We start from the raw sequence: 24,603 nt of genomic DNA on the forward strand, positions 1-24,603 counted from the left end.
CGCAGACAAGATTGCCTTTCCTTTGCGCGAAACGTGAAAGTGACAAGAAACGCTCACGTGAAGCATAATAACACGTTTTGAGGGGTGTCAAACCCACTTCTTAGTAGCTCTTTATTTTGATACTCTTAAAAAATCTTATTGGAACAAAAGTAACAGATCAAGCAGAGTAAAACTAAATACCTTTCTTTAATCATAATTATCTTGACGAAAAAAAACGATGCAAATAGTTCCCGCTTTGATTGAGTTTGACAACCCTGCACATACAGCAGCTGTTGTTTCCCATTGCACGCTCTCCCTCGCTCCCTTCGAACTCTTATCGTACGAAATGAGCACCCTCATCGTGAATCGTTATCAGTGTGAATTTCGAAACGTGAAGGTTAAGCTAAATCTGTTTGAAATGCTGCCTTGGCTGATGCTACATGCACCATTTGTTTGGTCACCTTTCGCCCCGTACTATTCGTTTATGTCATTCTGATTACGAGACGTCGTTTATCACGATATGCTGCTGCGCATTCATTCACTGCGCCTCGCCGGTCAAACGTCATTCGCTCTTTCTCGGCCGTAAAGTAGAGTACATTGAGCCGATAAATTGCTCGTGCAGTGTAGTAAGTTGCGATTATTGAAACCGGCAACATGTTCTGCTCGTTAGCTGCCTGTCTCGGGGTTTACGTGGCTGCCGTATGGTTGTACGAAAACTTCCGCACTCCGGTGCTGCTGGTGCTACAGACCCTCAGGCAGCTGGTGTTCCGACAGAAGCTCTCTCAACGATATGGCCAATGGGCTGGTGAGTGTCGACCGCTTTCCTATGCGTTGGCTTTGAACCAGTGACTCAATCTTCGACTCAATTTTAGTCATTACCGGTGCATCGGACGGCATTGGCAAGGGATACGCACACTACCTCGCGGCGAAAGGTATGGCGATCGTGCTGGTAGCCCGCAATGCAGCCAAGCTAAACAAGGTAGCCGACGAAATAAAGGCCAAGCACGGTGTGGAGACCAAGGTTCTGGTGGCAGATTTCTCCAAAGGCGCTGAGATCTATCCTCAGCTCGAGAAAGCACTCGTTCCGCTGGATGTTGGCATTTTGGGTAAGTGTCGGCTCCACGCCTCCTTTCCCCTCCCCTTCGCACTGTAACACTCTAATTGGGGTTTGGTTTTGCACAGTCAATAATGTTGGCGTCTCGCACGACACACCGATGCACGTTGACGAGGTGCCCCAGCAGACGCTTTGGGACTTGATCCACGTGAATGTGGCCGCTGCAACGCTGCTCTGCAACATCCTTGCGCCCTCCATGAAACGGCGGCAGCGGGGTCTCATCATAAATGTTGTGGATGATAGGCGACCCCTGTTCTCACCGCGACAGTCGTCCTGTCGATGGTGGAGTCCCAGGGAGGATGCCAGTGTGCGCACGCACACTCCGGCGCATCCATAAGCACCGCACGATCAGAGTGTGTGGAACAGCCGATAGAGCAGGAGCTCTCGGCAGGGCACGCGGCCCGTTTACTGTGGTTGTATAGTGTTTAATATGTTTATTCTGTAAATATATAACGTTCTGTTTGTGCCGTGTAATACTTCAATACCGTCTTTATGATTCATTTTGCTCGGACACAACAGTGGCGACGAGGATGGGATTCTGGGATCCTCCTCGCGTAGGGGGGGATCTCAGCAAGAAGAACCCACGGCCGCCATCGCGATTGGAAGCTGTGTTCTGCTGCATCATCCAAGGGAGACGCCATCGCGATCGCAAGTGCAAAAACAACGCCGTGGAATTTCGGGCCGGTGCCGCCCCAACAACCGACGTTCCGACTGCCGTCCCATCACGGGGACCGTTTCGGCAGCAGTTACACACACATACTCTCCACGCAGGCTGTAGCTTCCAGTCCGGCGCGATCACTTTCCGCCGCTACTGCAGCCCCGTGTAAGCGACGTCAAAGTCGCCCGCTGCAGCTTCCAGTCCGGCGCGATCACATTCGGCCGCTACTGGAACCTCGTGTAAGCGACGTCAAAGTCGCCCGTTGCAGCCTCCAGTCAGGCGCGATCACATTCGGCCGCTACTGGAACCTCGTGTAAGCGACGTCAAAGTCGCCCGTTGCAGCCTCCAGTCAGGCGCGATCACATTCCGCCGCTGCTGCAGCCCCACATCAGCGTCGTCAAAGACGCCTACTGCAGCCTCGTATTCAGCCTGCTGCAGTTTCCTATCCAGCAGAATCGAGTTCTGCCGCTTCTTCAGACCCGGGTACAGCGACATCACGGTCGCCGACTGCAGCTCCCCCTCGGCACGGACGCAAATAGTTCGCCGCTGCAGTTCTTCTATCAGGGACAGATGTAATCTGCATTCCGCTAACGCTGCAGCTTACATTTAGACAGCTACTTTTCGCCATCGCTGCAGATCCCATCAAGCGAATCATATGCCGCCTAGAGTACCAGTTTCGTCAGGCGATGTTACGCGCCACCACCTTCCACCGCACCGTATCATCGATGGAAGCCGATGGGACCATCAAGCACCGTCGCCACCCACACATCTCTGGACACCCCGCAACGCACGTAAATTTGGCCGGAGGGTGTCGCCACGCCGATATTCCCCAATGGAATATCCCGCGTTGGCAGGACCCCTCCGGATAAATTAAAAAGGGGAGATGTTGTGGATGATAGGCGACCCCTGTTCTCACCGCGACAGTCGTCCTGTCGATGGTGGAGTCCCAGGGAGGATGCCAGTGTGCGCACGCACACTCCGGCGCATCCATAAGCACCGCACGATCAGAGTGTGTGGAACAGCCGATAGAGCAGGAGCTCTCGGCAGGGCACGCGGCCCGTTTACTGTGGTTGTATAGTGTTTAATATGTTTATTCTGTAAATATATAACGTTCTGTTTGTGCCGTGTAATACTTCAATACCGTCTTTATGATTCATTTTGCTCGGACACAACAATAAACGTGTCCTCGATTGCCTCCGTTGGCCCTTCGCCCTGTATGGCCACGTACGCCGCCTCGAAAGCGTACATGACCAGCTTCTCGATTGCGCTGCGCGACGAGCTGCGACCGTTCGGGGTGGAGGTGCAAACCGTCCGTCCCTCGTTCGTGCACACCAACATGACCGACTTCCTGGTCACGGGCAAGGAGAAATGGAGCAAAAATATGATGGTCCGGGTGGACAACTTTATGGCGTACGCTGGCTGCACGATCGGCAAGGTCGACATGACCAGCGGTCACTGGTCACACGGGCTGCAGCTGGCCGGCCTCAGCCTGGTGCCGGAGGTTGTGCGCGTCTACATGTTTGGGCTGATCAACAAGAAGCTGCGCGAACAATTTCATGTAAAAAATAACAACAAAAAGCGTTAGAAACGGTTTGTAAATACAAAGCATCATCAACACCAAATGATTGTACTTACCTCATTTGCATCGCGTGTACAGGGTGCTCCATTCATCCATCGCGATGTCCTTCACCAAACTGAACTGTATGGCGGCGGCACTGCATTTCCTGCATCCCGGCCAGGTCAAACGCAGTGTGAGTGCATCTCAGCGACTGCACCACAAACACCCGCCGCCAGGCGGGAGTGTTATAGTAGTGTAATTATATTTAATTCCCACGCGTGTCGACGCGGTGTGCTCGATGTGCTATGCTATCAGCGTGCACCGGCGGCGTGATGTGAAACACGATACTCGCGCGCAGGTAGTTAGAATGATCTCTATCTAATAATAGTCGTTGGGTATCGATTCCGCGCGTTAGGGAAGCCACCGAATCTGGTAATGTTTAGTTATTCGTCAGCACTCTCCAGTAGCACAAGCGTCCGGGGGCGTCTGCTTTACAATGTGGCCATTTGTTTGTGCAATTTTGGCGCTCATAGGAGCGTACTGCTCGATCTGCTGGTTGTATGACAATCTCCGCACACCCGCCTCGCTGGTTCTGCACGGCATCGCGCAGCTCGTTTTACCCCAGAAACCGTTTTCTGAAAAATATGGAGAATGGGCAGGTAAGTTGATGCGTAACCAATGGCGACACGTCATTCCTACAAGCGTGCTGTGTGTCTACCTTGCTTGCAGTGATCACCGGAGCCTCGGATGGCATCGGAAAGGGTTACGCTGAATATCTGGCCGGTAGGCGGATGAACATTGTGCTGATTGCCCGCAACGAGAATAAGCTGAACCGGGTGGCCGAAGAAATCCAGCGCAAGTACTCCGTGCGCACGAAGGTGGTAGTGGCGGACTTTGCCAACGGTGAGGCCGTTTACGAGCATCTGGCCCGCGAGTTGCTTCCACTGGACGTGGGCATACTGGTGAACAACGTAGGCCTTTCCTATGACCGGGGCATGTGTATGGAGGAGCTGCCGAAGAAGCTGGTATGGGATCTACTCACCGTCAATGTGGCCTCGGTGACCATGCTCTGCCATCTAATGGTGCCGGCGATGAAACAGCGCAGCCGCGGGTTGATCGTCAACATTTCATCCCTCTCGGCTTCCGCCCCCGCCCCCTATCTGTCCGTGTATGCGGCCGCCAAGGTGTACGTGCGGAACTTTTCCATGGCACTGCGCGAAGAGCTGCGACCGCATCGGGTCGAGGTGCAGACCGTGCTGCCCGGCTTTGTACGTACGAACATGACCGCGTTCGTGGCCAGCGAGTACGACGGGAAGGCCGCCTCGAAGCAGCTCGTGCGGGTGGACGACTACGTGCGGTACGCAGGATTCACGATTGGGAAGACGGATCGCACGTGCGGCTACTGGTGGCACGGGCTGCAGTATGCCGGGCTGAAGCTTGTGCCGGAATTTGTGCGCGTGTTTGTGCTGCAGACGATTTACAGCCATTTGAGAGGTGCTAAAAAGAACGTTTAAACGCAGAGGACAGTTTGGTGGAGCAGCCTACTACGACCCTACGGTAGGGTTTCAATTGAAAGAAACTTTTTGCTTCTATTTCGACACCATTACGGCAATAAAAACTCCATTACAAAAGCACACACAAAAAACGTTTTCTTTCCGTGTCTGAAGATAGTTTAAACCAGCACAACCTCAGCTCAGCTGCCGCTTCAATACATCACCGACTTCTTACCGTTACAATGAAGCATCAGACAAATAGCTTCCGACGGTTGATGTGCTTTGCAGCGTTCTGGTCGAGCATCTAACGACCGACGCACACAAACACACTGCCCCGAGAGCCTGAGATAACGTCGTGCACCGGCCCTGTATGTGTGCACCAGCCCTAATCCCTTCGGAAACCGGATTTCTATAGCAGCGCGGCACGGCACGACCGTGTGCGTCATTATTAACGAAGCTAACGATTCGTGTAGATCTACGAAACCGAAAACCGTTTATCGTGCGTTCCACCAGCCCATCCATCCATTACGTCAGCATTGCACAGTACATTGCTGGCCGCGTTGCCCCGTGAGATCGCCATCGCCCCATCAGTTGTGCTTTGAATGTAGAATAGGTAGGCTGTAGCGCACACACGGCCCATACAACACACACAGACACACACTAGGCGAAATGTTTATGGAGCTGGTCACCGTAGTCGGAGTGTACGCCACACTCTGCTGGCTGTACGAGAATCTCCGGACACCGGTGCTGCTTCTGGTGCAAGGCTTCCAACAGCTGTTCCTGGGTGGCCAAACATCGTTGCCCCAAAAGTACGGCCCCTGGGCTGGTGAGTAGACGAATCCCCCCAACGAATGTGCTTTGTAGATGTTTGCAATTAACAGGCCGCTCTCTCGGTGTTCCTCCTGTTCTTAAACAGTAATTACGGGCGGTTCGGATGGAATCGGCAAAGGCTACGCACACTACCTAGCCAGCCAAGGCATGAAGGTGTTGCTTATCGCTCGCAACGAAGCAAAGTTAAAGCGCGTGGCCGACGAAATTATGGCCAAGCATCAGGGCGCGGAGGTCAAAGTGTTGGTAGCAGATTTCTCCAAAGGCGAACAAATCTATGAACGGCTTGAGCAGGAGCTGGCCGCGTTCGATATCGGTATCTTAGGTAAGGGCGGCAGTGGTTTTGCGTGTGCGGCGGTCGCAATCTCACGCTCACGGGGCACTTTTTTGTTTGCTTTCGCCACAGTGAACAACGTGGGCGTTATCAACGAAAAGCCCATCCAGGTCGACCGGATGGAGAAGCGTATGCTGTGGGATCTAATCAACATCAACTGCGGGGCGGCTACCAACCTGTGCAACATTGCAGTTCCAGCGATGAAAAGGCGGCACCGTGGGCTTATCATAAACATTTCCTCCCTGGCGTCGGTTGCCCCCACGCCTTATCTGGCGATTTATGCAGCGACCAAGGCTTACATGACAAGCTTTTCCCTGGCCCTGCGGCAAGAGGTGGCTCCGTACGGCATCGAATGCCAAACCGTTGCCCCGGGATACGTGCACACGAGCATGACCGAGTATCTAAATCCAGCCGAGGGTCAGAAAAACGCATTCTCAATACGGCTCGTTAAGGTGGCCGATATGATACGGTATGCCGGGTACTGTATTGGGAAAGTGGACCAAACCACCGGCCACTGGTCACATGGCATACAGGTGAGTGTCACAGCGTTCCGAAAATATGAATCCATCCACTCTAACAAGTCACCTTCTTTCTAGACCGCCACACTCAACATGTTGCCCGCTTCACTAAAACTTCGCGTTTTCACCAGACTCTACACACAGCTGCTGCACGAATACTCCAACACGGACAAAAAAACGACGTGATCTTTTAATTGGCACTAAAACGGAGCCACCAACACCAATCCCACACCAACCGAAACCCATGCAAACGAACCAAACTTAAGTATTGAGGCATTTGAACGCTTACCTTATCGCAGCTTCATCGCGGGCTTTCGGAGCTTTAAAGTGACTCCGATTTGTTTTAATCCATGTGTCGTTAGTTCGCATGCGAATTTTCCATTTATTTAAAAATACATAACACGAATTATATCCAACGGGTGCATCAATTTGTAGTCACTGGGAGGCGGTTAACACAACACAAGCAGCTCATTCCAGCACCTCTTCGCCTTCTTTGATTTCCTTAAGGTTCAACACTTCCAGCGCGCCGGCACCCTTCGTTTCGGTGTGTATGATTTCGTCCATCTCCCGAAAGTGTCCCGGATCGATTAGGCACGTCAGCATCAGCCGCTCACCCTCCCACTCTTCGCCCTCGGTCACGGTGGAGCTGAGCTTGGCTATTCGCTCCTTCAACCGCTTGGCCTCCTTTGCCGGCAGCGCCAGCTTCAGCCGCATCTTGGCGCGCTCGAGCGGAATCGTGTCCCTGAGCAACCGTATCACATCCAGCGCCTGCTGCTTGGCGTTCCGATGCGGCTTGATGGAGTAGTGGATGTCTTTCATCGATTTCTCTATGATCGACACCGGGTAGGGTCGCTTCGTTTCCGGATTCACGCACTTGTCGGCCACGGTTGTGGCAATCTCCTTGAACATGGAATCGAGCTGATCCTGGCGCTCCTTTTCCGACACCTGCAGCTCCCCTTTGGCCAGAATCTCCTTGCAAATCTCGGTCACATCGTCCTTGCCGAACGCTTTCTGTAGCTCCTCCTTTTTCGCCACCTCTCCCTTCGATACGTTGTTAAACACGGCGATCGTTTGCAGCACCTCGTCCAGATCCTTCTCGGCGCCCGATCGCCACGAGAGCACTTTGTTTTTGTAGCACGCAATCTCGAACCGCTTGCCGCCCTTCTTCATGCGAACCACGGCCACATTCGTGAGCCGGATCTGGTTCGTGGGGGTGAATATTTTCGGCATACTTTTGCTGTGTTTGCTGTTCTCCGCAGTACTTGCGGCTGGGTTTTTTTCCGAACTGTTCCGCACAGCAAACAGCAAAACGCAGCACGTTTGTTTACGTCCCATTGACAGCTGTCAGACTGCACTTTCGATGTGGCTGCGTACTTTTCGCCGCACGCGTGCATATTTGAATTTGAATTTTATGCACCTTGGTGCACATCTTCGTACGGTTCGTTTGCAGTTTCCAACGGCCCAGGCACTTGCTTGTGAATGTTGATCATGTGATTTCGTAGACCGGAATGTTGCTTGAACGATTGACCACACAGATCACATGCAAACCGGTACACTTCCTCGTGAATGTACGCATGCGCTTTCAGGTTACTTTTCCGGATAAATTCTCTCCCGCAGTGCTCACAGCTGTAGATGGGTTTCACCTTCCCCAACGCCTGGTGGGCGGAATGTTCCTTGCTTTGGTGTATCTGGAGATCAACCTTTTTGTAAAACACTGCCCCGCAAACTCCGCAGGCCAACTCCCTGCCAGCATCGTGCACTTTCATGTGTCGTAACAGTGGCGCTTTTGTGGCAAACTCTCGATCACAAACCTCACACATGAATTGTTTAACGCCACTGTGCAGTCGTTTGTGCACCCGCAGACTGTTGGCGAAGCGAAAATATTTCGCACAAATATCGCATCGGAACGGCAGGTCTTTCTGGTGCAGCAGTTTGTGCGATCGCAATGCACCGCGAAAACGAAAGGCGGAAGAGCACTGGTCGCATTTGTACGGTTTGGGATCCTCGTGTTGCAGCATGTGCACCTTCAAATCTTGTCCGTATTTGAACGCTTTCCCGCAAAGCTCACACGAAACGCGCTCGTTTTGATGATCGGTTTTGATGTGCTTCTCAAGGAAGCACCGAAAAACAAACGTTTTGGGACACTGGTCGCACTGGAAGCGAGCAGCTCGATGGTGTTTGGCACGATGTATGGCAAGAGTTGATGCGGATGCGTACCAGTTTCCGCACAGTTCGCAGATTAACGCCTGTGGGAGAATGAAGAATGAATTTTTTATAATGGTTTTTTGAATTCCACAGCAATAATGAATCGAAGTAAGTACTAACCTTTGAGCCTTTGTTTTCCTCTCCAGAAGAAGTCGTATGGTGATTATTGTTTAAAATTTCCAACGGTTCGGTAAGGTTATTAGAAGAGTTCTAAAAAATAGAAAATTTAAAAAAAAATTTTATTATTTTTCAAGCCCGCACTTACCATGAGTAGCGTCTCTTCTTCGTGTATCGTCATTTCATCGGTTCTATTTTCCGATGGTTGTACCTGGGGATCAAAAGATCCATCCTCGCATTGTATGCTCTTAATCACAGTCTCATGTGTGCCGGTTTCCGGCACGTTTGGAAGTTGATCGATTGCTGTAGATTGCGTTCCATTATTCTCGTTCGGAAGACATTCCAGTTCATGCGATTCCGCAAGTTTCTTCCTACGCTTTGGCTTTGGAATTCCCTTCCGATTCCACCCATTCTGTGGTTCGGCCACTTTCAACCGCTCCAGTCCCATCTCCTGCCAGTGAGCACGCCGCTGGTGGTTCGTTAGGTAGTGTTGCTTGTTAAAGCTATGGCAACATAGCTCACACTGGAACGGTCGGCCTCGCAGCTTTTCGTGGGAAGCAAGTTTGGCACGTTGCTCAAACGCTCGATCGCAGTGATCGCATCTGAATGGAAGGTTCTCTTTGACATGCGCGTGCTTGCGGTGCTTCAACATAGAATGCACATTGTCAAATCCCACGCCACACTCCGGACACATCCGCTTCTGGTGGTTGCGTAGATGCAGTCTCAAGCTCTTCAGGTGCTTGTAAGTCACACCGCAAAGATTGCACACATTTTGCCGCTCGTCGGTGTGCACCTGCTTCAGATGCTGTTTCACAACCGAGCCGGTGGCAAAGACTTTGGAGCATACGGGACATTTGGCACCCTCGTTCGTGTGCCGGAAGACATGACAGTTGAGTGCCGTTTGGCCACGGAATGTTTTCGGACAGTGCGGACACTTGTACGGCTTTTCGCCCGTGTGCAGCCGCATGTGGCACGTTAGGGTGCTTTTGTGCAGAAAACGGCGATGGCACACCTCGCATTCGTGCTGCTTGATGCCGTAGTGAATCTTTTCGTGCTGTCGCAACATCGTCGGGTATTTGAACGTCTTATCGCAAAAACTACAGATAATGGGAGCTTTGCTTTCGCTCTGGAGCAGGGCCGATTAGAAAGGGAGCGGATTAGCGGAACATCGAACAGAGTGGAAGAAATACAAACCTCGGCTGGGTGTTCTGTCGCTGTTGGTTGAATTCCTTCCCCATTTTCTTCGGTGGGTTGCATTTTTCAAATAATTCTGCACAGAAGGAATGGTTGTTTTGCTCTGTTAGGAACTTCCCCCCTTATGTTGTTTACAATCGCGTCCGTTGACATCGCAGCAAACATCGCCGCTGTCAATAAAACATCGCCTTCCGGGGTCTGTCAAAATCTTTCGTCATTTGCGGGCGCTAAACAGAATTTCGATTTCGTAAACAAACTCCGCACGAACGCCTCGAAGCCAAAGATAGAAAAGCGTCCAGAAACGGCCCCCAGCTGCCAGAGGACACAGCGCACTGCAATGGAAAAGGAAAACAAAAGCTCAGCCACGGATAATGGGCGAAAGCCGGCTGGAAACAACTTGCAATCGCTACCCACCCGCCAGTATTTGGACCAAACGGTGAATCCCATCCTGCTGCAGGGCCTGAAAGTGTTGGCCAAAGAAAGACCCCAGGATCCGGTGCAATATTTGGCCAACTTTTTGCTGCAGAACAAGAACCGCGTCGAGGAAAGCAACGGAGCCAGTACGGAAGATACACAATAAATAGCATGCGATAAGTAATGGAGGAATGGTTTCTGTGTTCTGTGAGTGGAAATTCCGAAGGGAACGAAGCGAAAGAAATGGCAAAAGAGAGGGTGAAGGGAAGCTCGAGCAAACTCGTTGACATTCGACGAATCGATCAATGACGACGGGGTGGGGGGTGGGGGGAATCTGTCAGATGGGCAATTCTGTCAGACTGTAGTTGGGAAAAATTGGTGCAAAGTTGTGTTCTTCTGCTGGTGGTTGCTGGAAATTTTTCTCGTCCTAGCAAACGAGCCGTGCAAATTCGCTGGTTGTTCTGCACGCGATGGCCGAACTACTGATTGACCCCAACATCCGCGGATGGGTGTTTTTGCCCATCGTCGTGATCACGTTTCTGGTAGGAATCATCCGGCACTACTTCTCCATCCTGATATCGTCGCAGAAAAAGGCGGAACTTACCCAGATCCAGGACAGCCAGGCGATGATCCGTGCGCGGTTACTGCGCGAAAACGGCAAATACCTGTCGCAGCAGTCGTTCGCGATGCGCAGACACTACTTCAACAACGAGGATACGGGCTACTTCAAGACCCAGAAGCGAGCGCCACCCAGCCCGAACTCCACGGCAATGCTGTCGGATCTGGTGAAGGGGAACTTCATCAACGTACTGCCCATGATTGTGATCGGCGGATGGATCAATTGGATGTTTTCGGGCTTCGTAACCACGAAGGTGCCGTTCCCGCTGACCCTTCGCTTTAAGCCGATGTTGCAGCGAGGCATCGAACTCGCCTCCCTTGATGCTGCCTGGGTATCGTCCGCCTCGTGGTACTTCCTGAACGTGTTCGGTCTGCGGAGTATCTACACACTTGTGCTGGGTGAAAATAATGGTAAGTGGGCAATTGGACAATTTGGAACAGAACAATTGCTAACGTTCCTTCGTTTTTCTTTAACTTGTAGCTGCCGATCAAACACAATCGATGCAGGATCAGATGTCGGGCGCTGCTGTAGCCATGCCACAAGACCCGAAAGCAGCCTTCAAGGCGGAATGGGAGGCACTGCAGATCACGGAGTATCAAAATGTTCTAGCAAACGTGGAAAGCGAGCTCCTGGCCAGTAGTGGTTTGGCCGGCGACCAGACAGGCGCACCTTCTTTGCTTCAGTCCAGTCGAGGCGAGGACAGTTCCGCCCTTCGGAATTAGTGTGAAGGTCTGTAGCAAATACATTTACCGACTATTTGTTTTAGAACGCGTGGCAATTCAAAGACAGTGGCAAGGCGGGTGTGGGGCGATTTTAGCAGAGTAAATCCGTTCCTTTTGTTTCACTCTTAGACCAAGGTTTTCCTTATAGAACAGCTGGCATAAGGCTCTAGTGCAGACAGTTTAACAAAATGGCATGGAGTCATTCGTAAGGAGTTGGTAGTTAAATGAATTATTTAAGTCAACTGTAAAGCGAACGGCTTTGCCAAGTACTAACTACTTCGTTAATACGATGCAAAGCGATACGAGGAAATAAAAAGAAAGAACACAAATCATGCGTAATTTATCGCAATCGTTTTTTCCGTTTATGTTACCTCTGAAATCAAACCAAGAGCATGGTTTCGGATATTCTGACAGCGATTTCCCGTAGCAAGCAACGTTTGTGTAAATGTTTATTACATGTTCTGTGTTCCTTATCTAGGCGCATCGTCCGTACATGTGTGTGAGTGGTTAGGATGTATATTTGCTGTTGGACATACCACTAACTCTCCTAATCTAACTAAATTGGCTGTCTTTCCTAGGATCGTTCCATTGACCAGTCGTAGCACAAACATCCAAAACATCGGAAGATGGTGCGTTCATGTGTTTAGTGTTAGGATTGCAACTTGTCGGACTCTCAACATGGAAGCATTTACGATACGAGCGACGAACGGCACACGCACGCAGAGACACAGACACACAATATGTTTCTACACAACCTTTTCTCATGCGGAGACGGCATCTCACATGTAGGAGCTTAAAGCATATGATGTGGCGCCCTTTTTTCGCTAACACGGGTCAGTTGCTAGCTGCAACTAATGATGATGCACGATGATCTTTATTCGTCAAATAGGGTCGGCTTGGCTGGCTATCGTGTTTCAGAAGAAACTATAGAATAATCCACTGAGATAATGCAATTGAAACGAAAAGGAATGCAACACATCCGAAGACATTGCACGAGTACGAGTTCGAGTAAAAGTGTCCGTTTGCTACAAGATCGTTCCTTCCATTATGGAAACATAATGGCACAATTTGGCAACTGTGCTTGTGTCGTTAATGCTTGCCACACACACACACACACACTGTGGGATGAATCGGATGTGGCAAACATGGTGCAATTAAATTCCGTTTTCCTTTTAGTTACACTGTCTCACAAAATGACAACTACCACGGTCTCAAACAGAGATACGACACGACGTTCGGTTCAGGAAGTTAAGTTCACGTTGAGTTTGGCGGTTTTGGGGTGTGATCGTCTAATAATGGTCGTTCCTACTGGGCAAAACACATAGTTTCGGCACTAGTTAGCTAGCGTGATATACCTTACAGAAGGAAAATTATTCTAGGAAACAACACACACACACACACGTATGATTAATTCGTAAGATTCTGTCTACGTTTAGTTAAGATTGCGAAAAAGGAATAGCTATGCTCAGCTGCACAGGCTTTAACAGTCGAATACGCGAAACGAATAGTTATAGTACAACAGCTTGTTTTAAGATATGATGTGATATGAGGATGAGAGTATGTGACGTTGTGTTTGTTGAATTGAGTAGTATAAGATCGACACGGTAAGCGCCCAATCCGGCGTCAACGATGGTCAACCGAACCGGCTGACTGTCACGTGTTTCGCCAGCTTCGAACCAAACACAAACCTCTAAACCAACGCTCTAAAGCAGTATATTGGTGCGATATTAAAGCAATGCGGCGCTCTACATAAAAACGTGCCAGAGCAAGAACAACTGCCGCCCATCAACAACCCCTGGCACAGCGATCCTCCCTACTAATTTAGTGTTATGTGTTGAATAGTTTGTTGTCGCTCAAAATGGTAGCTACTTTTGTCTAAGTGTTATCCCCACTATCACTTGAAAGCATGGGCGACAACGTTGTCTACACAATTCTTTCCTATTTCTGCTATCGTTCTGGCGTCCGCTGTATCACTGTCTTTTAAGATCTTTACTCTACTTCGATGGCGCTCTCCGCTGCGCGCAACCTCGAAGCAACAATCAACCAAATTTCGCTTGTATAATCAACACTTTTTACATCCTTGAAGTGTAATACTTTCATAGTTTCTTTGTTGATTGAGCAATTGTTCTATTTGCAAAATACAAGCGTCAGATAGTATTGCGTGTGCTGTGCTGGTGATACGATAGAGTTTGCATGGGATAGAGAGTGTTTTGCGCCGTTCATAGACACCGTGTGCTTGTGTGAAGTATGTAATTCAAATTCAACTAAAAGACTTCAACCGCTTGCCACTTTTGAATGAGAAGAGTTAGTGTTACAAAACAACCAATATGACGACATTGATATTGTTCAGCTTTTTGCAGTTGTTGTTTGTATGATGATCTTGAGTTTGTTGTGGCTCCTGAAGGTCTTATAATTGGCAGTGTAACATTAAAAATTGTCGGATCGTTTGCATTTTGTTTTGCCGTTGTGGTTGTTATTGTTGTTGTTTGCTTTGAAGGTTTAAAACTCGAGTGAGATAATCTTATAGTAAAAAAAAAATAAAGTTTTCCTTAACAACCTTTGTCAACTAAATGCTAGATGTAAACTTAAACCAAATACAAAAACGAATTACGGTTATAATTTCTACGTTTAAACTTACATCATAATTTGTATTCTGTTCCTACTGCTTCTTCTTCGTCTATGATCATTATTATTGTTTTTTTTTCATCGTTATGGTTGTCTCAATTGTCCATGTTTTTTTTTATCATATTTATCGACCGAGCATGGGATTCCTCTTCCGCCGCTTCTCCGCAAACGGGGTTTCTCTGCGATTACATCTATGTTGCTTGTTTTAAAGTATTCTTTGGAGAAAAATTAAATCTTTCTCTTCGCCCATGCTATTATCCTACCATATTTCTTCTTTTTTTGTTCTGTTTTCCTTTCGCCCACCCTCTCTACTAAACTGTTTTGGCTGCGCGCATGAAGCTGTACCGTTTTGTTTTTTGCTTTATCTCCTATTGTTTGATCCTAAGCTGGGTTGGCGTGTTGTAAAACGAAAGACTTTTTCCGTGCACTTTTTGTTTCACACCACCAAATGCATGGCGCATTTTCCCAAACGGTGTATTCGGATGCGGTGTGCCAAATTATAGGGGTTTGGGGGGAGAAAGGCTAGGATGGCGAAGAGGGGGGGGGGGGTTGTTTTTTCCATTCTCTGACTTACACAATGCTAATGAGCATGTAATGCTCCCAATCATGCAACTGGGGCTAAAAGCGCCCGCGGCTAATAAAGCTTAGATCAATCGGACCAACAGCCCCCCCGTCCGTCCGTCCCGCCGTTGGTTTAGTTTTGTCGGAATCACAGGATCGTCTGCCAGTTGGGAGTCCTTGTTGTTGTGCCTCGGTAGCAGCTATAGCAGCAGCAGTAGCAGTACGGGTCGGGTGGTGGTGGTGGTGTCGTTAAATGATAATACATTAAATTAATTAATTAAACGCTACATTTAAACTGAAATGACCAGTCCAGCTCAGAGTGTTTTGGCCCTGTCCAAAAGATCGCTAATGAATTTCTGTAACGAAATGTTTGAAGGTAAAAAACAGAGAAAGAGTTAATGAAAAAGTATGTACGATGCTCTCTAAAGTGTAATTTCAACTAATAATTGCACAACGGAGCAGAAAACCAAAAAGACCGGTTAATTCTGAACCGAAGAGCTGAGCGCGCCTAACAAGCGCCATCTAAATTGGAAACTAACCCCATCCAGCATTGCATGGGCTGAGGATCGTTTAACTAAAATGGAAACCGAACGAAAGAAGCACACAAAAACAACTTACCGATATGTCTTGCGGTGGTCGTTTGCATGCGGAAAGCAGGCTCTGCAAGATAGAAAGGCAGAAACGGATATGTAAATTAATTATAAGGTGAAATCACGCCGGTGTAACGCTGGGGCGGCGTGCTGGTCTGGCCTGGGCCGCCCGCTCCCGGTTATGGAATGGAAGGTAGATTGTGCAATTAATTAGTTCACTGAATTAGTGAATCTGTTACGATACGATCAGCGACTCGAACCCACCCCCCTTACAGCCGGCCTTCACACAAGCCCATACTGGTCTGGGCAAATTTATTGGGGCTCATTTTTTTGTATTTGGTCGATACCGCTATCTCACCCCCGCGGGCGTGGAATGCAAACGAACGAACGTAATACAGTCATCAGGCGGCTATTCTAGATGCATTTCCGATCCGTTCGCTGTAGGAGCCAACCGATAGGGCAGGAAATGGGGAACCGTTTCATTCATTTTTCACACACCTTCCCCGTGTCTCGTATAGGAAGGACAAATATGTGTAAATTGTATTCCAAATTAGACAGTCACTGTGGGCCGCCGCTGATCTGTGGCACTTCCTGAAGCTACCGCCTTCCTACAGCCAGTGCCTTTTTTTGCGTGCAGGTCCCCTTTAATGCGATACGCCGTGGGTTGGAGGTGTCTCAGCGGTTTACTACCGCATCTACACCCATTGGCAGCAATAGTAAAGCAAGAAGAAGTATAAACCGCCAGCCCCGCCCGCCCGACCTGGGACTATCGAATCCGATTTTGCGATTGTGCTCGCTGGCGACGGTTGGAATGTTGCTTATTTATTTCACGCCAGTTACCAGATTTTATGTGGTTTTCCTCGGTCTTTACTGCCGATGATCAACGCTGCCGCACCGGCGGCTGCCCGTGTCATGCACATTTTTAACCGGTAGCACAAAATCCGATTGTTACGATATGGGATTTAAAAATATAATCTTCGTTGGGCCTGAGACCAGCGACGAGATCGTTCGATTGTTGCTTTTCCAATCAAACGAAGAATTATTTTTGGACCACCATTCCACATTCCCGGACCCGGCCGCTCGGGCGTGTGTCGGCCCAGCACCGTTTTATGCCGCCGCACGCCATTATACTTACGAACAAATGCGATCTTCTTATGTCATCGGTGTCCATGTCTAGAATCTCGTCGATGTCCACGTCAATAGCTTCTGTCTGCGCTCGGGCATGGACATGGGCAAAACAGGGCCGGAAAGAAGAAGAAGAAAAAAACGATTCGAACAAAAAGAACACGTTAAACGTATTAATTAACCGTGGTTCCCTGCAGACTGCCGGCTGGCTGGATCGTAACGGATCGTCACTACTTACGGGTGGGTCGAACAGTTTCTGCAGCTCGTCGTACAGCCACATCTCCACCGCTAGCCGCTTCCGGATCAGGCTCATCTGGTGCGAACCGTACTTGGCTGTGAGGAACTTCTCGCGGCGCTCCTTGACCTCGCCCTTCTCGGTGAAGTTGACGCGCAGACCGGTGCGGCCGGGGGATCGCTCGCAATCGTTCATGGTTTCAACGCCGCACTGCATGATCTTCTCGCGCTGCTCTGCTGATCTTCGCTTTACGGACGTCTCTTCTGAGGCTCTAAGCTGGACACACACACACCACGCCTTCTGCTATCTTCCGTGCTTCGCTCGTCTCTAATCACCCAAGGTGATGAGGTCGCGTCCGCCACGAAATTGACGAACTTTGAAAGGCTTTCTTTTCCTCTCCTGTCCTCTCACACACACACACGTTCAGGCAATCTGCAAGAGTCGGAACGGACGGGAAAGAAAACGTGGGATTTAATAAATTAATAACACTAAGCGTTAAATTGATAGCTCAGCGCGTGATGCGCATCGTTGTCACGATCTTTAGTCCGGTCCTTCCTCTGTCGTCTTCTACACACACACACACACACACACACGCGCACGTCTCGGCTAATGTAATTAAGCCTTATTTATCATGTCCCTACTTAAGTCGGCATCGTTTTGGCGGCAGATTTTTCAAACGATTCCACCGAAATTGACCACCAACGGCCGGTCGGCATAAGGCATTCCGACTGCCGCTGCCGAACGGCGGAATCTCCATCTGTGGGTTGTTGTTTTTTTTTGTTTCGTGCATCATCATTAGAATACCACGAACGTAATGGAGAAGAGTTGGCAATTGACTGATCGAAACGACTCGTGAAGGTGTGAAACAACGGATCACTGCTCAGCCTTTTTCAGATTATATCCGTCACCACAGAGTCTAGAGAGTGCCGTTTGCGCCCAATTTGGGGAACATTTCAGGGATTTTAACAACATTCCAGGTAAACCAGCCACACAGACACCAATGCTGAGCGATAACACCGGTTGTCCATTATGGGCAGCGTTTGATGCGGGTATGCTCTCGCGCACCGTATGAATCAGCCGGTGCAGTTGAACAAACAAGGGGACAGATATGCTATTAATAGGACAAACAAGAGTTTCCATTACGCATTGATTGATACACCTCCCTTATCAATTTGGGCCTGTTAGGCTGGTTTTGGACTACGTTGGTACTTTGCCGAGTGTTAAGAAAAGTCTGGTTTTCATCGTTATCGAAGCACGCGTCGCTCATGATCATTATGATACAGGGGTTTTCTGGAAGATGCCTATTTATTTGTCGCTTCGCCAGGAAGTGCGTCGTTGGAATGTGCAATGACATGGCAACATTTTTGGATGGGGAAGCTTCCTGAATCATCCAAGAAATTTAACGAAACAATCTAATGGCCTTACGATGTCAAAAACAAGGCGATTAGAGAGCAAGAACTTACTATTCTGAATTCAAGATTCAAATGTTAGTATCATCATTACGAACCATTTGAAAGCAAAAGCCGTTATTCCAATGCTATTCAGTTATAGGTCTAAAGAATAAAAAAAGATCCAGAGCATCAATCCAGACAGAAACAATTGGATAACATTTGCATTGTAATTCAATTTCAAACAGTTCCCTCAGGCTTTGTCCATGACCTACGGAACTCGTGCCAGCAATTCATCTCTTTGCTCACTCTGTATGCGTCGCAATTCGGTTGGCAATAGGGCGACCAAAACGACCTGATTTTGGACAAACTAAAAATCCCCCAACTACAATACAGGAACAATAGCAAAAAACGGGCATTTATGCATTGAACTTGCTAATTAAAATAAAATTATCTGCCTTTGTGCCTTGGGGTGACCCACGGCAACAAATTTAGAACGTAGTTGTACACAACGCACGGTGGACTACACCACCTGTAGGTCAATGAAAATCAATGGTTGGGTGAGAATGCACACGCATCCAAGCACCGGTTTTCTACTACAGCTGCAACTCATCATCATCATCACCATCGTGTACCGAACCATACCGGGAAGCAATATTTTATGTCTGTCCCTAATGCACCGTGTGTCTTGTGTCCCTTCCGCGTACCGGAAGTATGCTTTGAAGCCCATTTCGCTCTCGTTTTGCACAATCAACATGTAATCACGTATGTGTGGGGACTGGCGCTGTTACCGGCCTGAGTGCATGCATCCATCATCACAACAATGAGCCCTATGTCAAAGCCACCATCCACCGTCACCCGACCACTTCCTAGGACCCCGTCATTATGACGCGACATTTGGACGAGACCTAGCCGGTGGAAAGAAACCGGGCTAATAGTTTCTGTGTCGCATTGAAGGTGTGCTGCTTTATTTTGCAATCATTACCTTCATCTCTTCCTTGTGCTCCACACACCCCGGAAAAGCTTGATTGTTTGCTGTCTCCTTACTGTAAGACATTCTCTATCGGGAGGCGTCTGTGTCGGACTAACTGACTGGCTGACTGATGGGACGACAGCGGCGGATGTCATCGTTCCATCTTTTGCTGCTCGCGGATGGCACACATTGTCTCTCTTGGGACTTGCATATATGTGTCATCCCCTTTATTGCAGGTCTCCACGGGCATGGGAGTTTTTCTATTCACCATAATAATAATCGATATTTTATTATAATCAAACCGCCGTGACACACACACACCTCGCTTCTGTACTGTTGCTGGCATGCAAATAGCGCCGGCTTTAGAATCAGGTTCGCAATTCATCATAGCCAAGTCTTGGGTTGGGTGCTTTGCTCTACTTTTCCCCTTGAGTGCATCTCCATTTAGCTTCTTTGTATCGTTTCTTCATGTTGTTCAAAAACATGAATCTCTATTCTTCTGTTCTCTACACAACCCTCCACACACACAAACAACACCTGTACTCGACGATCAGGTAATAGATTGGATGGGGACCGAAACAAAGCACAGGCAGCTAGCTGAAGCTTGACACTGATGTTTTCTTGTACATTGCTCTATTTTCATTAGTAAAGCGTCCTCCCTACTCGGAACCCTACTGTCGCAGTTATGACCGGTAACAGGAGAGTGCGCCTCCCTTACAGTCTGTCGGTGGAGTGAACTGTGCTTGGTAATTTCACTGCCTCCATTGTATGCAAAAGCGGCGACTTCTTTGATATGATGATGAACTCACGCGCATGGCACACATTCGCATTGTCCTGCTGGTACAAAGTAATATAACTGTACTCGCGCCATCTGCCGCTTTAATGCCCATGAAGTGCATTTATTTTCTAACAACAGTAACAGCGGATGTAATAAACGCAGCTCCGAGAGTTCCCATTCCACAGAGTGTCATCTTACCGGTTGTCGTACCTACTCTACTGCACGGCGTACTACAGCGTAGCTGGAAAAATGTGATAGCAACTAAACGTGTATCCTTTACATCCAACGTCCAACGCAAATGCGCATTCGTTAATCGTGCCCAGATTGACGTAAACGGCCCGCTGAAGGGCAAGCAAAGTGAATGTGCAACCCCCATTTGGCAGTTTCTCCGCTTCGAAACATTTGTTTTCCATCAACGTCAGCAACAACGTGACACGGCCCCCCCCATAGCGCAGGACAGCGATGCCCCCAATGACATCAGATTAATTATTTTGATTCACTCACATCGCCGATCTATTGCGAGCACCAATTTACGGCGGTGAATCGAAACCAGATCCCGAGATGACTTTGTACGCTGGTGTCACAAAAAAACACCCCCTCCGAATGGCTTCACCTTTCGCTGTACTAGATGTAAGCATGCATTCATAACCATAAAGATACATAAGCACACCATTTGCCAGCATTAACTGTCAGTGTTTTTGCGTATGCTCATCGCTCGCTCCATTCCACCCCACCCTCCCGGAGGTCTATTCCCGCATAATTCGATCAGCATAACCAGCTCCGTTGGCTGCAACACTGGGCTTCTGTGTACTGTGCTGCACCACAACCCAAGGGGGGATTCGTGCGTAACGACCGTCGAGTTAATTGAATGTGAAATGAGTACCCATTTGGCGGCAAACCAACCATGATGGACACTGAGCTCCACTCCAAAAGGGCTCCACTGCTGCAGCGGAAAGGGTCTTTTTTCCTTCTTGAAAGGCCTGAGACTGTGCAGAGAATAAACTGCATTGCGTTGCTTGGTTCTGTTTGGGGAGGGGGTTTGAAATTCATATTCCAATATGCGCCAGTGTAAACAGATAAAGTGTCATGAATGCACGAGAGGTTCGCCAACTTGCGAGGTTTCAGCCCAGAAGGTTGGTTATTAACATAATACCTTCTCCACTCAGCACTGAGGCTAGGTGCGGCCACACCACCACCGTCAGTCGCAAACAAATTTCTGATCCAATTAAGATTTTGAGCTTCACCTGAAATATAATGCGACGTTCTAACGACACGAGAGATGTAAACAAGATGCCTCAGCTTGGTGGATGGTGCTGCCATAATTCAATATTCTGGTGCATGCATTCTCATTTGCAGCGCCGCTAGCTAGGCCGGTGTATGGGACGTGTCGAAGAATCGCTTCTAGGCAATGGACTTTCATTTGTCAGCATTTTTGGTGCTCCTTATCTCCTCTTTCACGCGTTGGACTCGCGTGCAGGCAGTAAAAGTTGTGAGAATGTAATTAAAAATACATCATTGATACGGTGGTTTGTGCAACTGACACTCGGCTGGAAAGCTATTATGTTCTTGTCGTCCGTGGGGATATATCACGCTCAAATTTGAGCTGCCAGTCCCAGTCCCATTGGCCAATCCCATTGTAACTCCCTTGCCAGGAAGTTTGTTGCTGAAAACGATTTTCGAGCGTTCGCGTGCTGGCAACGTTAATTGAAACGAATTATTGCAGACGTTTCGTAAAGTTTTACACCCCAAACCATCGCCACCACCACCTGTGTCTGTGATTTGATAAATCGCTCTTCAAATTGCAGACTGAGGCTACACACACACACAGGCAGACATCATTATAATGTTATACCTTTCGATTAAATTTTGTTTTGAAAAGCTAAGCCAAACAAACGGGGGCAAAAAAGCAATCGACACTCTCACACAGCCAGTCCCCAGCCGGGAAAGCAAATAAAAATTCTACAACCAGCGGGAATAAAAATCTGAAAGTAGAGCTACTAGCACGCAACACCTCACTCTCTCTCTCCCATCCATCCATCTCTAGAGATATAGGGTGTGTAATGTGGAATCTACATATGGAAGAAAGCGAAAAGGTGGAGCAATAACTCGAGGGTTGTCATGCCAAAGGGTTGTGCACTACTTAACAGAACTGCTGCAGACACATTCACTGCCCATAAAACCTTCAGCAAAAGCACCCCGGAACCTGCTCTACCGGAAGCGCTTTATGCTGGCGTTCTAGGAAGGGCCATTGTGTGGCCAAAAGCGTGGCGGAGTATGCGGCATAGCGTGTTGTGTACCATAGAGCGGACGCTTCCAACGCAGACCATTTTTTTGAAATCAAGTATAATTAGACGAGATTTAATGCTGCCGCTCTTCACGTTTGGTTCCGGTTCGTGGTCGCTTGACAATGTTTAATTGGATCATAATGCAAATCGTAAAAAAGTGTCATGAACACAGTCAAAGTGGACCAAGATATGGGAGTACTTTATCCCCGACCCCGTACTGTGTGTGCTCAGTGTGCAGAACATATTTTTGATTACAAAATTGACGCAGTTTTTTTGTGTGTTCCAGAGATGCGTCGATAATGAATAATTAATTACTTGGAAGGCTTCATGAAAGAAGGATCAACAAGCCGCTGATTTGTAAGGACCAAGGCTCAAGAAGAAGAAAAAAGTCCATTATGCGGGAAGTACCGTTGCTGAGCGGGAAGAATCCAATCGCATTATGTTCTGCTGCTGCTGGTCCGAACTCGTTCAACAGCTGACGCAGGTTTGCGTGCCCCACGACGTGCCAGTATGCTGTGTTAGCGGTGTTAGCAAAACTGGACAGAGAATGATGTCACCTACAAACGACTCGACACTCGCGTGACGACCTGAAACGTGAAACCCTGGCCCCTGGGAGGGGGCCACATCGAAGGAGCCTTCCCGTCTGCCGTGCGTGCTCTCTCTCTCTCCCTCTCTCGCTCTGTATCTCACGTTCTTGTTGGGCTCCGCGCATTACTTTTTATCCCGCCACCGATCAATGGGCTCCTGCGATCGTGCCGGTGAAACCGGTTATTGCCCGTCGCATCAGATCTTTGTGCTGGCGATCACCGATTGGTGAACTCCTCCTGGCCAACGCCGAGGCCCTCAACGAGATTCGCGAGCTGCTGAGCCCCGTGGTTGACGGTGGTTGGACGCGACTTGCGTCCTAATTGTGGCAGCAAGAGGGAAAAAAGCACCGCAATGTCCGGTTACGTCATGCGCCGTGCATTCCTTCATGCTGTCTATATGTGCATGTAGCACCAACAACGCGCGTTGTACTTGAACTACATTTCGCCAAAGGAGAAGAGGGCCCACACTACAAGACACTAACATCTTCAGCCAACGTCGATTAACCCGGAGCAGCGGGTGAGCAGGCTCTTCACCAACATCCCAAAATTTCGTACTCTTTGCAACACAGATCGTTGTAATAGCACAATTGCGTGTGGCAAAGTATATTGCATCATCTGGAGCTGTGTAAGCGGTAAAAGAGGTATGAAATAAATCGTAACATGCTACCTTACTTTCAAACGACTCAGGTCTTGATTCCTGCAGCGGGGTTTTCTGTTCACATCATGCTAACCATGTCGGTTCCTTGTCGCAGTTTCTCCCCCTTTTTTTGTTGGCTTCGCGTACGACTCCCGCAAACCAGTAACGTGTAAATATTTAACGTGCCAGCGGTCAGTGGTAATTAATGTTACAAAAGCTCGCTCGATTTTAGCGCACTTATCGTACGAGCGGGTGTCACGAGAATGTCTGCGACGTTTCACTCAGCAGCGTACGCTTTGCTAAAAGTCGGACAAAGTTCCCTTCGTGCCCAGTCGTGTGGATTTACTTTCCCAATAAGCATGAAATCGTCGTTTAGTTCATGGTAACGAGCAGATACAATATTGACATTTTTACTGGACGTGAACCTTGAACGATTCCCCAAAAATTTGCGTCGTACAATTACGCTATATTTAAATGCTGCCAGCTAACTCAGTAGCGCAACAATACGAGAAGATGATAAATGGATATATCCACTAGCCATTGTCTTCTAATCGTGCTACTCTCATCTATTAGTTCCACTTTTGGCACTATGACTGATGGGATGCCGCAAGCGAAACAATACATCCGGATGTAATGGTTGATGTATTATGGAGGAAAAAATCACTCCGATTTGTAGCAGCTTAGGTTCGTGGGCGTCATATGTATGATGAGCTATAAATAATTCGTATAAATCTCTAATGCCATTTCGCACGATTCCACCCTCACTCTTTGCTAGTAGTTATCCTTCCATACACAGTGTCAGCGATATAAATAACCTCACGGTAGCTCATAGTACCACAAACATCATGGACGTTGCTTTATTCCACACCCTATGTGGGGTCAGCCATGGAAAAGAGCATTGGTCATATCTTACGACAAAAAGATTGACCCCTGATTTTGGACTTGTTGTGTGGCTACCCAGTGGAATCCAATATCAATATCGGTTAAATATGCAAATTAAACACACAAGTGTGCTCGGCCATTATTGTGACAAGCGATTATCACTTTCGCAGTCACACTCGCGACG

General features: G+C 48.6%; 9 protein-coding genes across 11 annotated transcripts in view; 6 read left to right on the plus strand and 3 right to left on the minus strand.

Annotated features, from left to right (window-relative positions):
* The first annotated feature begins 292 nt into the window (after positions 1 to 292).
* LOC120956737 (inactive hydroxysteroid dehydrogenase-like protein 1) lies at positions 293 to 2,889 on the plus strand. Its single transcript, XM_040378450.2, has 3 exons — positions 293 to 784; positions 852 to 1,085; positions 1,162 to 2,889. Exons 1-3 carry the CDS (start codon positions 634 to 636, stop codon positions 1,428 to 1,430), a joined length of 654 nt encoding a protein of 217 aa, XP_040234384.2. The 5' UTR covers positions 293 to 633; the 3' UTR covers positions 1,431 to 2,889.
* A 78-nt stretch (positions 2,890 to 2,967) lies between these two features.
* LOC125907562 (uncharacterized) lies at positions 2,968 to 3,336 on the plus strand. Its single transcript, XM_049610657.1, has one exon. The coding sequence runs from the start codon at positions 2,968 to 2,970 to the stop codon at positions 3,334 to 3,336; it is 369 nt and encodes a 122-aa protein (XP_049466614.1).
* Positions 3,337 to 3,387: 51 nt separating this feature from the next.
* LOC120956738 (inactive hydroxysteroid dehydrogenase-like protein 1) lies at positions 3,388 to 5,147 on the plus strand. Its single transcript, XM_040378451.2, has 2 exons — positions 3,388 to 3,968; positions 4,039 to 5,147. Exons 1-2 carry the CDS (start codon positions 3,806 to 3,808, stop codon positions 4,821 to 4,823), a joined length of 948 nt encoding a protein of 315 aa, XP_040234385.2. The 5' UTR covers positions 3,388 to 3,805; the 3' UTR covers positions 4,824 to 5,147.
* Positions 5,148 to 5,385: 238 nt separating this feature from the next.
* LOC120956736 (inactive hydroxysteroid dehydrogenase-like protein 1) lies at positions 5,386 to 6,898 on the plus strand. The gene is made up of 4 exons (XM_040378449.2): positions 5,386 to 5,628; positions 5,719 to 5,955; positions 6,037 to 6,497; positions 6,561 to 6,898. Exons 1-4 carry the CDS (start codon positions 5,472 to 5,474, stop codon positions 6,666 to 6,668), a joined length of 963 nt encoding a protein of 320 aa, XP_040234383.2. The 5' UTR covers positions 5,386 to 5,471; the 3' UTR covers positions 6,669 to 6,898.
* On the minus strand, positions 6,836 to 7,878 carry LOC120956739 (ribosome maturation protein SBDS). Its single transcript, XM_040378452.2, has one exon. The coding sequence runs from the start codon at positions 7,815 to 7,817 to the stop codon at positions 6,951 to 6,953; it is 867 nt and encodes a 288-aa protein (XP_040234386.2). The 5' UTR covers positions 7,818 to 7,878; the 3' UTR covers positions 6,836 to 6,950.
* A 4-nt stretch (positions 7,879 to 7,882) lies between these two features.
* LOC120956735 (zinc finger protein 431-like) lies at positions 7,883 to 10,106 on the minus strand. The gene is made up of 4 exons (XM_040378448.2): positions 9,999 to 10,106; positions 8,953 to 9,930; positions 8,808 to 8,897; positions 7,883 to 8,728 (listed from the first exon to the last, which is right to left on the minus strand). The coding sequence occupies exons 1-4, from the start codon at positions 10,059 to 10,061 to the stop codon at positions 7,892 to 7,894; spliced, it is 1,968 nt and encodes a 655-aa protein (XP_040234382.2). The 5' UTR covers positions 10,062 to 10,106; the 3' UTR covers positions 7,883 to 7,891.
* On the plus strand, positions 10,104 to 10,600 carry LOC120956741 (dosage compensation protein dpy-30). Its single transcript, XM_040378453.2, has one exon. It carries the CDS (start codon positions 10,123 to 10,125, stop codon positions 10,576 to 10,578), a length of 456 nt encoding a protein of 151 aa, XP_040234387.1. The 5' UTR covers positions 10,104 to 10,122; the 3' UTR covers positions 10,579 to 10,600.
* A 153-nt stretch (positions 10,601 to 10,753) lies between these two features.
* On the plus strand, positions 10,754 to 12,092 carry LOC120956931 (ER membrane protein complex subunit 3). The gene is made up of 2 exons (XM_040378754.2): positions 10,754 to 11,441; positions 11,512 to 12,092. The coding sequence occupies exons 1-2, from the start codon at positions 10,883 to 10,885 to the stop codon at positions 11,751 to 11,753; spliced, it is 801 nt and encodes a 266-aa protein (XP_040234688.1). The 5' UTR covers positions 10,754 to 10,882; the 3' UTR covers positions 11,754 to 12,092.
* Positions 12,093 to 12,185: 93 nt separating this feature from the next.
* LOC120956932 (protein phosphatase 1 regulatory subunit 14B) overlaps positions 12,186 to 24,603 on the minus strand; it is a 35,004-nt gene continuing 22,586 nt past the window's right edge. For all 3 annotated transcript variants that reach the window (XM_049610595.1, XM_049610594.1, XM_049610593.1), the window contains 4 exons: positions 16,893 to 17,321; positions 16,665 to 16,739; positions 15,558 to 15,599; positions 12,186 to 15,295 (listed from right to left, as the gene is read on the minus strand). In XM_049610595.1, coding sequence (XP_049466552.1) covers positions 15,254 to 15,295; positions 15,558 to 15,599; positions 16,665 to 16,739; positions 16,893 to 17,105 — 372 coding nt within the window. In that variant the 5' untranslated portion in view covers positions 17,106 to 17,321 and the 3' untranslated portion in view covers positions 12,186 to 15,253. The remainder of the gene's footprint in view (positions 15,296 to 15,557; positions 15,600 to 16,664; positions 16,740 to 16,892; positions 17,322 to 24,603) is intronic.

Source organism: Anopheles coluzzii, chromosome 3 (assembly GCF_943734685.1).
Source record: "Anopheles coluzzii chromosome 3, AcolN3, whole genome shotgun sequence".
Lineage (NCBI taxonomy): Eukaryota > Metazoa > Arthropoda > Insecta > Diptera > Culicidae > Anopheles > Anopheles coluzzii.

What these genes read in the sequence shown, in the direction of transcription:
- LOC120956739 (XM_040378452.2), bottom strand. Translation starts at nt 7,817, where the DNA reads ATGGGACGTAAACAAACGTGCTGCGTTTTGCTGTTTGCTGTGCGGAAC.
- LOC125907562 (XM_049610657.1), top strand. Translation starts at nt 2,968, where the DNA reads ATGGCCACGTACGCCGCCTCGAAAGCGTACATGACCAGCTTCTCGATT.
- LOC120956741 (XM_040378453.2), top strand. Translation starts at nt 10,123, where the DNA reads ATGTTGTTTACAATCGCGTCCGTTGACATCGCAGCAAACATCGCCGCT.
- LOC120956738 (XM_040378451.2), top strand. Translation starts at nt 3,806, where the DNA reads ATGTGGCCATTTGTTTGTGCAATTTTGGCGCTCATAGGAGCGTACTGC. An exon ending in AAAATATGGAGAATGGGCAG is followed by an intron (nt 3,969 to 4,038) that starts GTAAGTTGATGC and finishes CCTTGCTTGCAG; the next exon opens with TGATCACCGGAGCCTCGGAT.
- LOC120956931 (XM_040378754.2), top strand. Translation starts at nt 10,883, where the DNA reads ATGGCCGAACTACTGATTGACCCCAACATCCGCGGATGGGTGTTTTTG. An exon ending in TGTGCTGGGTGAAAATAATG is followed by an intron (nt 11,442 to 11,511) that starts GTAAGTGGGCAA and finishes TTTAACTTGTAG; the next exon opens with CTGCCGATCAAACACAATCG.
- LOC120956737 (XM_040378450.2), top strand. Translation starts at nt 634, where the DNA reads ATGTTCTGCTCGTTAGCTGCCTGTCTCGGGGTTTACGTGGCTGCCGTA. An exon ending in ACGATATGGCCAATGGGCTG is followed by an intron (nt 785 to 851) that starts GTGAGTGTCGAC and finishes ACTCAATTTTAG; the next exon opens with TCATTACCGGTGCATCGGAC. An exon ending in GCTGGATGTTGGCATTTTGG is followed by an intron (nt 1,086 to 1,161) that starts GTAAGTGTCGGC and finishes GGTTTTGCACAG; the next exon opens with TCAATAATGTTGGCGTCTCG.
- LOC120956735 (XM_040378448.2), bottom strand. Translation starts at nt 10,061, where the DNA reads ATGCAACCCACCGAAGAAAATGGGGAAGGAATTCAACCAACAGCGACA. An exon ending in AAGAAGAGACGCTACTCATG is followed by an intron (nt 8,898 to 8,952) that starts GTAAGTGCGGGC and finishes TCTATTTTTTAG; the next exon opens with AACTCTTCTAATAACCTTAC. An exon ending in AGGAAAACAAAGGCTCAAAG is followed by an intron (nt 8,729 to 8,807) that starts GTTAGTACTTAC and finishes ATTCTCCCACAG; the next exon opens with GCGTTAATCTGCGAACTGTG.
- LOC120956736 (XM_040378449.2), top strand. Translation starts at nt 5,472, where the DNA reads ATGTTTATGGAGCTGGTCACCGTAGTCGGAGTGTACGCCACACTCTGC. An exon ending in AAAGTACGGCCCCTGGGCTG is followed by an intron (nt 5,629 to 5,718) that starts GTGAGTAGACGA and finishes GTTCTTAAACAG; the next exon opens with TAATTACGGGCGGTTCGGAT. An exon ending in GTTCGATATCGGTATCTTAG is followed by an intron (nt 5,956 to 6,036) that starts GTAAGGGCGGCA and finishes CTTTCGCCACAG; the next exon opens with TGAACAACGTGGGCGTTATC.